The 12,636-nt window shown below is 38.7% G+C and overlaps 1 protein-coding gene across 1 annotated transcript in view; it reads right to left on the bottom strand.

The window, feature by feature from the left end:
* Window positions 1-12,636, bottom strand: part of LOC149416367 (cytoplasmic aconitate hydratase-like) — a 102,644-nt gene that overhangs the window by 52,645 nt on the left and 37,363 nt on the right. Inside the window, exons 9-10 of the mRNA XM_089641624.1 lie at window positions 12,471-12,571; window positions 8,396-8,512 (exon numbers count right to left, since the gene is read on the bottom strand). Coding sequence (XP_089497750.1) covers window positions 8,396-8,512; window positions 12,471-12,571 — 218 coding nt within the window. The remainder of the gene's footprint in view (window positions 1-8,395; window positions 8,513-12,470; window positions 12,572-12,636) is intronic.

The raw sequence follows: 12,636 nt of genomic DNA, 5'->3' as shown, positions 1-12,636 counted from the left end.
AGAGGATAGAAAGCCAAATAAACATAGTTTCCGAAGTATAACATAGGATAGAAGGCCAAGTAAACATTGTTTCCGAAGTGTTCCGGTCTTCACAGTTAGTAAAGAAGTGTCTAGGAGCCCGGCTGCCCGGGTGTTGGTTGTAGTTCACCGTTCACAATTCAACAGGTGACTAGATCATACACTCGAGTCGCACGCGCTTGGACTGCGACGTCATCGATATTATCAACGTTCTGCATGAGCCGATCCATTAATATATCGAGAATACATATTCTTTTTCTTAAAGATATCATGACGAAATGCGGCAATATCAGTATGTCAATATCAATAACAGTATTTGTATGAATTTATTTTGCTTGTGGAATGATGGAGGACTTTTCCAGCAACCCAACGCATTTATCAACAAAGCCATTGACCAGTTTTAATAATGTGGTATAAGCGTTTGACGGCGATGTTCTTGCTTATGAGTGTATTTAATGTCGTAAAGCTTGATCATCGTAGTAAAACAGCATGCTGTTTCTTAGTGTCTTTTTTAATGTGATCAACGCACAAGAATACCAACCCCCGGAACCAGTGGGATAATGACGAAGGAAATGGGGAAAAGGAAGGTGGAGAAGCTTCTTGTGTATTCAGTTCTGGTCACCAAACACGGCCTGGACGCTTGGTGGCGATGTTCCTGCTTATGAGTGCTGTATAACTTCATAAAGCTAGATCATCGTTACCAAGCTGCCACTGCTATCGTCCGATACAGTCGCCACCAGATGCTGCAAGATTACCTACATCAAGGCGCTGATTTTATCCACACTCTTAGGTAAGACGAATTTTAAAAATTTGTGGTATTTTACAAAAATTCAAATGTAACATTGTCATCAAATTGTACACAACTGCTGAGCCTGTACAGATCGCAAGTGGGCCACATCGTTTAATTTCAAACGCATATTGACATTTGTCACATGAGAACGGGTATTTTCTACGACTCGTTCTCATGTGATTTTAGAAAACCAATTAAACTTATCACCATTCAAGAATTGTCAGCAAATAGTCAGCAATCGAGTTTTTCCAAGATTTTTTTTGTCAATTAGGTTGCGTTGTTTTACAGAAATTCAAGTGAGTCTGGCAAATCGTTTCACCGCCGAGCTGTGTCAGCTGGATCCCCAGACCCAGTGGAAGTAATTTAAGTAACATCACTGGGTTTGGTTGACTATAGCAACTTGCAACTTTTCATTGGCATATGACAAATAGATTTCTGAATATAATAACTCTAGAAGTGAAAATTATACCATAAAGAAAACTGTTACCATCAATTTATTTGCAAAAGACCTTTTGACTTCTGAAACCAATTTACCATATTATTTAATATAATTTCTGAAAATATTAATATTGAAACATTTGAAACTGATTTTTCCGTCTGCCCCATATTTTTAGGTACGAAAAAACTGGCATATGACAAGCAATCGCTTAAAACTTTTTTGCAAATTTGCTTTAATATGCCTAAAATCACTCGAAAAATACCTTCAGCAATTGGATTAAACGTAACTCCAGTGGATTTGATCATCAAAACATCACTGGGTTTAGCTGGCCCAATCGCTGCGTGTCTTTACACCAGAACCACTATGCCGTGTTTCCAAAGGGGTGGGCAGAGAATTCAAAGGGCAATAAATTGCGATCCAGTTACAGCGATACGGTAAGTGTATCAACTATAGTACCAGGTATTTTAAATGGGGAATGGTTTTCTAAGCCCAGTGGACGTAATATTCGTATCGTCACTGGGTTTTAGTTGATCAATCCACTTTAAAAAAAATACACCAACTTAGAATTAATAAATCGGAGAGAGATTGCAGTAGACTGGAAGGATCGCTTTGTAAATGGGGACTGGTTTTCTAAGCCCAGTGGACGTAATATTTATATCGTCACTGGGTTTTAGTGGATCAATCCACTTTTCAAAAATACACTGCAATCTTAGAATTAATAAATCGGAGGAAGATTGCAGTAGAATGGAAGAAGCGCTTTGAAAATGGGGACTGGTTTTCTAAGCCCAGTGGACGTAATATTCGTATCGTCACTGGGTTTTAGTTGATCAATCCACTTTTCAAAAATACACTGAAATCTTAGAATTAATAAATCGGAGGAAGATTGCAATAGAATGGAAGAAGCGCTATGTAAATGGGGATTGGTTTTCTAAACCCAGCGGACGTAATATTCGTATCGTCACTGGGTTTTAGTTGATCAATCCACTTTTCAAAAATACACTGAAATCTTAGAATTAATAGATCGGAGGAAGATTGCAATAGAATGGAAGAAGCGCTATGTAAATGGGGATTGGTTTTCTAAACCCAGCGGACGTAATATTCGTATCGTCACTGGGTTTTAGTTGATCAATCCACTTTTCAAAAATACACTGCAATCTTAGAATTAATAAATCGGAGGAAGATTGTAGTAGACTGGAAGAAACGCTTTGTAAATGGGGACTGGTTTTCTAAGCCCAGTGGACGTAATATTTGTATCGTCACTGGGTTTTAGTTGATCAATCCACTTTTCAAACATAAACTGAAATCTTAGAATTAATAAATCAGAGGGAGATTGCAGTAGACTGGAAGAGGCGCTTTGAAAATGGGGAATGATTTTCTGGGCCCAGTAGACGTAATATTCATATCGTCACTGGATTTTAGTAAGTCAATCCACTTTTCAAAAATACACTGCAAACTTAGAATTAATAAATCGGAGGAAGATTGCAGTATACTGAAATATATCCTCTGATGTACAGTAACTAGATGATAAATTCTCAGAATACCCCAGGGATTATTAAAGATTAGGTTAGGTAGTTATTGCAAGCAGTCATTTGTGCGAGGAGAGTCATCCACGTGGTGTAATGTATTTTACCATCACTGGGTTATCTCTGCTCATGAATGTGCACTGCCTATCATCATCTATGGTTATGATTAGGTTAGGTAGTCATTCCAAGCAGTCATTTGCACGAGAAGAGTAATCCACGTGGTGTAATGTATTTTACCATCACTGGGTTATCTCTGCTCATGAATGTGCACTGCCTATCATCATCAACAACAATCCACACCACGGGACGAGAGAATCGGGCTGGAGATGTCCAAGTAACTCACTTATCGTTCCGAGATCAGTAACGACTGATTATACGTACTGCAGAGAAATACCTCTGTTAAAGTCATTTGCAACAATGGAACGCCATGTATGAAATTGGTATAAAATTATCGGTAGTTACTCCTATCGATCTGATGTTGTAAAGATTAGGTTAGGTAGTCATTCCAAGCAGTCATTTGCGCGAGAAGAGTAATCCATGTGGTGTAATGTAATTTACCATCACTGGGTTATCTCTGCTCATGAATGTGCACTGCCTATCATCATCTATGGTTATGATTAGGTTAGGTAGTTATTCCAAGCAGTCATTTGCACGAGAAGAGTAATCCACGTGGTGTAATGTATTTTACCATCACTGAGTTATCTCTGCTCATGAATGTGCACTGCCTATCATCATCTATGGTTATGATTAGGTTAGGTAGTCATTCCAAGTAGTCATTTGCACGAGAAGAGTAATCCACGTGGTGTAATGTATTTTACCATCACTGAGTTATCTCTGCTCATGAATGTGCACTGCCTATCATCATCTATGGTTATGATTAGGTTAGGTAGTCATTCCAAGCAGTCATTTGCACGAGAAGAGTAATCCACATGGTGTAATGTATTTTACCATCACTGGGTTATCTCTGCTCATGAATGTGCACTGCCTATCATCATCTATGGTTATGATTAGGTTAGGTAGTCATTCCAAGCAGTCATTTGCGCGAGAAGAGTAATCCACATGGTGTAATGTATTTTACCATAACTGAGTTACCTCTGCTCATGAACATGCACTGCCTACCATCAACAACAATGCACACCATGGGTCGAGAAAGTCCGACTGAAGATGTCAAAGTAACTCCCTCTTCTGATCCTGCACGTCACGCAGCTGATTGCCAGACGCATCAGCCTGCGAGACCTGGACAAACCTCACCGCATGAATCCCAGTACTCCTGCCAAATCACCGAGGTGACTTATCACACCAGCTGGGGTGACCTATGGCAAAGGTTCCCGGGGCGGCACACAAAACAACAGTCACCAAAACATCCACACTAGCCGAAAGGACGTCTTCACTAGCGGAGTGCTTGGTATACTGACTGACTGGGGAAAGGTTTTCCTGGCATAATCCACCCCAATCCCCTGCAACTTAAGTTCGGTTTCTTTTGGGTACCCCCTCGTACAGTAACTAGATGATAAATTCTCAGAATACCCCAGGGATTAATATAGATTAGGTTAGGTAGTTATTGCAAGCAGTCATTTGCACGAGGAGAGTAATCCATGTGGTGTAGTGTATTTTATCATCACTGGGTTTTCTTTGCTCATGAATGTGCACTGCCTATCATCATTAACAACAATCCACACCGTTCGAGGGTATACCTCTGTTAAAACATATATCATTTGCAACAAGGGATCGCCGTATGTGTGTGTATTGGTTGTGTTTTAAAGTGACTTGTGATTGTTTTTACATCGAACATCATCGAAGTGCGGGACCGCAATTAACATCAATGTACAGCATGATAATTGGTAGTGCAAAATCTTGCATTGTTACTCTGTACGTTGGTTGACGCATCACGATCGCGAATTACAAGTTTCCTCAGGCAGAGAGAGGATCGAACAACTTTTTCTGACCCTGTAATGGAGGTGATCAAGAGCGTCACCGTACACCTGTACTAAAAAAACTAAGCCCACAGCAACATCAGTTCGGTTTCTTTCGGGTATCCCCTCGTACAGTAACTAGATTCTCAGAATACCTCAAGCAGTCATTTGCGCGAGGAGAGTAATCCATGTGGTGTAATGTACTTTACCATCACTGGGTTATCTCTGCTCATGAATGTGCACTGCCTATCATCATCAACAACAATCCACACCACGGGTCGAGAGAATCGGGCTGGAGAGGTCAAAGTAACTCGCTAATCATTCTAATCGTTCCGAGATCAGTAACGACTGATATACGTACCGCAGAGAGATACCTCATTCGCAGGTAGTCATTCCAAGCAGTCATTTGCGCGAGAAGAGTAATCCACGTGGTGTAATGTATTTTACCATCACTGGGTTATCTCTGCTCATGAATGTGCACTGCCTATCATCATCTATGGTTATGATTAGGTTAGGTAGTCATTCCAAGCAGTCATTTGCACGAGAAGAGTAATCCACGTGGTGTAATGTATTTTACCATCACTGGGTTATCTCTGCTCATGAATGTGCACTGCCTATCATCATCTATGGTTATGATTAGGTTAGGTAGTCATTCCAAGCAGTCATTTGCACGAGAAGAGTAATCCACGTGGTGTAATGTATTTTACCATCACTGGGTTATCTCTGCTCATGAATGTGCACTGCCTATCATCATCTATGGTTATGATTAGGTTAGGTAGTCATTCCAAGCAGTCATTTGCACGAGAAGAGTAATCCACGTGGTGTAATGTATTTTACCATCACTGGGTTATCTCTGCTCATGAATGTGCACTGCCTATCATCATCTATGGTTATGATTAGGTTAGGTAGTCATTCCAAGCAGTCATTTGCACGAGAAGAGTAATCCACGTGGTGTAATGTATTTTACCATCACTGGGTTATCTCTGCTCATGAATGTGCACTGCCTATCATCATCTATGGTTATGATTAGGTTAGGTAGTCATTCCAAGCAGTCATTTGCACGAGAAGAGTAATCCACGTGGTGTAATGTATTTTACCATCACTGGGTTATCTCTGCTCATGAATGTGCACTGCCTATCATCATCTATGGTTATGATTAGGTTAGGTAGTCATTCCAAGCAGTCATTTGCACGAGAAGAGTAATCCACGTGGTGTAATGTATTTTACCATCACTGGGTTATCTCTGCTCATGAATGTGCACTGCCTAACATCATCAACAACAATCCACACCACGGGTCGAGAGAATCGGGCTGGAGAGGTCAAAGTAACTCACTAATCGTTCCAAGATCAGTAACGACTTATTATACGTACCGCAGAGAGATACCTGCGTTAAAACACATTTCATTTGCAACAAGGGATCGCCGTGTGTGAAATTGGTATAAAATCATCGGTAGTGACTTCCATCGATCTGATGTTGTAAAGTTATCAATGTACAGTAACTAGACAATAAAATCTCAGAATTCCGCAGGGGTAAATATAGATTAGGTTAGGTAGTCATTCCAAGCAGTCATTTGCGCGAGAAGAGTAATCCACATGGTGTAATGTATTTTACCATCACTGAGTTACCTCTGCTCGTGAACATGCACTGCCTACCATCAACAACAATGCACACCATGGGTCGAGAAAGTCCGACTGAAGATGTCAAAGTAACTCCCTCTTCTGATCCTGCACGCCACGCAGCTGATGGGCAGACGCATCAGCCTCCGAGACCTGGACAAACCTCACCCCATGAATTCCAACACTCCTGCCAAGTCACCGGGGTGACTTAGTACACCAGCTGGGGTGATCTATGGCACAGTTTCCCTTGGCTGCAGTTCAGAAATTAAAACGACAAGCACTCAAAACAACTGTCACCAAAACATTCACATCAGCCGAAAGGACGTCTTCTCTAGAAGTTAGCTGTACACGGTTGTCCCGGCATAATCCACCCCAATCCCCTGCAACATAAGTTCGGTTTCTTTTGGGTACCCCCTCGTACAGTAACTAGATGACAAATTCTCAGAATACCCCATGGATTAACATAGATTAGGTTATGTAGTTATTGCAAGCAGTCATTTGCGCGAGGAGAGTAATCCATGTGGTGTAATGTATTTTATCATCACTGGGTTTTCTTTGCTCATGAATGTGCACTGCCTATCATCATCTATGGTTATGATTAGGTTAGGTAGTCATTCCAAGCAGTCATTTGCGCGAGAAGAGTAATCCACGTGGTGTAATGTATTTTACCATCACTGGGTTATCTCTGCTCATGAATGTGCACTGCCTATCATCGTCTATGGTTATGATTAGGTTAGGTAGTCATTCCAAGCAGTCATTTGCGCGAGAAGAGTAATCCACGTGGTGTAATGTATTTTACCATCACTGGGTTATCTCTGCTCATGAATGTGCACTGCCTATCATCATCTATGGTTATGATTAGGTTAGGTAGTCATTCCAAGCAGTCATTTGCACGAGAAGAGTAATCCACGTGGTGTAATGTATTTTACCATCACTGAGTTACCTCTGCTCTTGAACATGCACTGCCTACCATCAACAACAAGCACACCACGGGTCGAGCAAGTCCGACTGAAGATGTCAAAGTAACTCCCTCTTCTGATCCTGAACGCCACGCAGCTGATGTCCAGACGCATCAGCCTGCGAGACCTGGACAAACCTCACCCCATGAATTCCAACACTCCTGCCAAGTCACCGAAGTGACTTAGCACACCAGCTGGGGTGATCTATGGTAGAGGTTCCGAAATTAAAACAGCAAACACCAAAACATTCACATCAGCCGAAAGGACGACTTCACTAGCTGTACACCGTTGTCCCGGCAGAATCCACCCCAATCTCCTGCAACATAAGTTCGGTTTCTTTTGGGTACCCCCTCGTACAGTAATTAGATGATAAATTCTCAGAATACCCCAGGGATTAATATAGATTAGGTTAGGTAGTTATTGCAAGCAGTCATTTGTGCGAGGAGAGTAATCCATGTGGTGTAATGTATTTTATCATCACTGGGTTTTCTTTGCTCATGAATGTGCACTGCCTATCATCTTCAACAACAATCCACACCACGGGTCGAGAGAATCGGGCTGGAGAGGTCAAAGTAACTCGCTAATCGTTCTAATCGTTCCGAGATCAGTAACGACTGATTATACGTACCCGCAAAGAGATACCTCATTCACATATATGTAGTCATTCCAAGCAGTCATTTGCGCGAGAAGAGTAATCCACGTGGTGTAATGTATTTTACCATCACTGGGTTATCTCTGCTCATGAATGTGCACTGCTTACCATCATCAACAACAATCCACACCATGGGTCGAGAGAGTCCGACTGAAGAGATCAAAGTATTTCCCTCAACCGACATCTTCCGATCCGGCTGGTGGACAGACGCATCCGCCGCCGAGACCTGGACAAACCCCACCCCATGATCCCGAGAATCCCTGCTAAGTCACAGATAATAGCTTGCCATTTGGGGAGACCTTTGGCAGGGTTATCCAATGATAGGATGGTTCCTGGAGCGATGGTAAAAACCATCGACAAGCGACATTAATTGCATATGTGCGTTTTGAAAGTTTGCCTAAAAGAAATACATTTCAGAGGCTCTAGGGATTGATGTAGGTAGGTACAAATATTCGGAATTAATTATTTTAACGAAGTTCCTTACCTTATTGGTCAGACACTCATTGAAATCTTTCTTCATATCGGATACGGAGACTCTATCATGGGGTCTCTTGGGTCCACTCACAGATGTGACTATGGTGCTGAGATCAAGTTCTACCACCTGTGGACAGAAAAACAAACTACACATTTAAAAAAAATTATAAAACATTTTTTTAACCATCGTCCGGCGATTACACTAACAAAAAGGTACAAATGTAACTTCATATATTTGGCATGAAAATTATCAAAGACAACAGTTAAATATCTATATGTATATAGTTTTCGAAGGGTCCTATTGAAAATAAACTATGAATAAGATACATTTATAAAACCACTACAAATAGTACAAAATCATATAATCAAGGTTATATATAATAAAAAGAGGACCTTTTCGACTGATCAATTATACAAGGAATCTCAACTATTCAATCTCCGTCAACTATTTTTACTTCAAAGCCTGAAATATGTCATGAAAAACCAAAACAAATTTCAAAAATATGAACCCAAAATCAACTTTAGAAGAAATCATGTATTTTATACCCCACAAACCAATACCAAACTAATGCAAACTCACAGTAGCTTTATTGGACCTCGCACTTTTAATCTATTACCAAAAAAAATTCAAGTAACAACTAAACTAGCGCAATACCAAAAAGAATTAAAGTTTTGGCTGTACAATGCAAATGTTGAAGCATTATTCATATAATTTTTACTTTTTTCTCTTTTTCTATTTTGTTTCTGTATAGTTATTTATTATTTTATTTTGTGTTCTTTTACTTCATATATATTATCTTACAATCTTTATTTTAACTTTGATTTATTTTTAATGTGCACCTCTTGCACAATTTTTTAGACTAATTTTAATTATAATCCTACCGTTTTTCTTTATATGTTTACTGTTATTTTTAGGTACAAAAATAAAATGTATACACTTATATTACCCATGCACAGGCTGCGCCTTAGTTGGTTCCCTTTCTTATTGTTATAAAACTATAATGTCTAATTGTATAAATTGGGAAAAAATAAAAGAAAAAAAAAATAAAAAAAATACGGGAATATAGAAAAATAGCTATATTCATACATTTTTCAAAAGATACTTTCACATATACATAAATGAATGTGAACACTTGGCGACATCAGCAAAGTTTTTCGTCCAGCAGCGGCTAAACGATCAATCAAGTAAAATAGTTTTAAAAAAACTGCACGCTTCAAACAAAATGCGGTAAAACGATGCAACGAGGAACGATATATATTTTTGGGTTTTGGTATAAAATTTGGACTGAAAGAAATAAATAACACGCGTGGGAAAACAATTATTCGAATATTACGATCGATAGAGATTTTACAGTAAATAAAAAATGTACCCCATTTAATGTGATTTATTTTTGGGGTATTATGCAGTGTGCCCATTTTTCGCTACCTCCTTTATCCAACGTTTCCGACAGCATTACAGAGTCCATCATCAGGGATAGATCAGAAAGAAGGATGGATCTGATTATACACTGTGATGCTGTCGAAAACATTCGCTAAAGAAGGAAGAAGCGCAACACGGCATAATACCCCAAAAATATATTTATTTACTATTCATTAACGCCCTGTCGGGCTTTTACAGAGGAAATTGACAGTTTATGTATGCAAGTGTAACATAATACATGGATAATAGCATAACTATATACAAAAAAAAAAAAAAAATCAAATGCTAATACTAAGATTAACATCAAATCCAAATAATAACCTGATATTGTACATAAAGTAAGAAGAATAAACACAGATTTAATAGTACTACATAAAATACTGCATTACAAAATTGACTGTCCTGAGTTACTCCAATTAATCAGCATCTACATACCCAAAAGATCTTGCCGAAATTTACTACCCTTTTATTTTTACAACACCAGGACACTGTCTTATTAAAATTCCCCAATTCCAAGACTTCACAGTCTCGGAAATAAATACTCTGATCTGGGAGATATCTCTCTCTCTGGTTTCAATCCTGGGATTGGTTTGCAGCAATTTTATCTAATCTCCTCTTCCATTCTCTCCTGTCTTGTGCGGCTCTTTTGACTTCTGCATATGATGAACAGCGCACGTCCACCAGCAGGTCCTCCAGGTACTCTCGGCGTGGGCGTCCCCTAGAGTTGGTCCCCTCGGTCATACCCTCTATTATGACATGCAAGAGGCCTTCTTGTCGTATAACATGGCCGATCCATCTTGCACGCCTTTCGGACAAGGTCCTGAGCAGGTGCCTTCCTCCTTCGATTCTTTGGAGAACCTCCTCATTTGTAACATGGTCTCTCCAGGAAATTCCTAACAGTCTTTTATAGGACCACATCTCAAAAGCCTCTAGTCTCCGTTTATCTCTTTCGGATAGGCACCATGTTTCGCAGCCGTACATCAAGATACTCCATACATAGGTCTTGATGGGGAGTATTCTCAGTTTTAGGTCTATATTATTGGATTCTATTATTTTCGACCTTTTATTGAATGAAAGCCTAGCCTGATGTATACGGCCGTCGACCTCGCTCTTAGACCGACCGTCCCATGTTATTTTGCTCCCGAGGTAGACAAACTCCTTGGTGTTCTTTAGTGGAACTCCTGCCATCTCTACTCTCATCTGATGTTGCGTTCGGCCTATATATTTCATCTTAAAAATAATCAATATAAATATTGTTTATTTCAATTCTTTTATATATCGAGACACAAATAGACATCTATAATTTCCGCAATATATGTATATATTTTTATTTTGAATATCTATTTATGTGAGACTTCTTATCATTTTTACTAATGTATCTTATTTTATTATATGCTTTTGTTGTAACATTTAATATTTTTTATTTTTTCGTTGTATTATGTTTCCTTTATTATTTTAATTTTGTAGAATTTATAATAACTGTGATACTCTACTATTAAACTTTGTAGTGTGTAAAAGCCCATTAGGGCGTGTAATAATAATAAATAAATAAATAAGGTAAAGTTTCAAATATAAAGTAAGTATGTAAATTGTACATTCGTATATGCATACAATTATTAATGTTTATTGCAAACCAGTAACAGTGAAAACAGGAAAATAACTTACTCGTCACATCAGATGATATCACTATAATGTACTCAGTTTAATTAATACCGCCATTGATTTTTTTCGTGAATCATTTCCATACAAAATATATGAAGGTACATTTGTACCTTTGACGTCTCTTGTCAAAACAACTTGACCCTCTAACTCGGGAACAGATAAATTTTTTTTCTGAAACTTACACTACATAAGTTGACTCAAAAACGTAGAATATTTATATTCATTTTATTACGCGTCTCTCTGACATCTACAAAACATAAATACAGGGTTTTCCAATAAGAAGTGTTATTTTGATATTCAATCGTAAAAGATCAATGGTTTCGTTGCTTGTGTGGCACGTAGCATTTAGGATTAGCAAGTAGGATTTAATTAATCCCTACGGATGTAAATTATTTATATTTAAGATCAATAAAAACAGTACCTTACCATTAAAATATTTTATATATTAACGGTTTGAAAATTTTATAAAATATTCAGATATAAAATTAGCAGTAAACACCAAATTTTATTTTACATTGAATTAGTAACTTCCCGTGAGGGTTTCCTCTAGAAACATCTGAATTTTTAGTAATACGTTCATCAGGTATCATTAAAATAAACCCCACGGAAAGACCAATTTTCTAGGCCTGCTATGGAAAATTTGACCGCATTATTATCCAAATATTGATGTTACACAACATCATCACTTATGTCGTTCTCTACTTCCTACTTTATTTTAGAAATTTGCCGGGGCAAATTCAACTGTAGGTCTGTCTAATACACCAGGACTGCACGTTGCATATTTTCGTGCATGGCTTTTTCACTTACGTCGTTAAGATTCCGACTTTATTTTAGAGTATTGTCACGTTTTAAATAGCAATTTAGAGTCAAGTAATATTTCCGGTCGAAGAATATATAATATATGTATATATTGTTTTAAATTACTCGTGACCACTCAGGTGAGGATGTTCCCACTTATGTTGTGGAGACTTTAAATATGGTGTCACTGGATATAATATATTACCTCGGAGAAGACGGGATCCTGGCTGGGGTTGCCGTAGTCTCGAAGCTGCCCGGTGATGCGGAGGTATTCCAGGATGGTTGCCACCTTCTCATCAGAACGGTCTGCAAAACAAAGGTTAAATAAATTATTTCACCAAGTCCAAAGTGAAAAAAACTAAAGTTTAGTG

This window comes from Hesperophylax consimilis, chromosome 17 (assembly GCF_061612785.1).
Source record: "Hesperophylax consimilis isolate HC1 chromosome 17, BYU_Hcon_1.0, whole genome shotgun sequence".
Lineage (NCBI taxonomy): Eukaryota > Metazoa > Arthropoda > Insecta > Trichoptera > Limnephilidae > Hesperophylax > Hesperophylax consimilis.
Note: the sequence above shows the minus strand (reverse complement) of the source record. Positions and strands in the feature narration are given on the sequence as shown.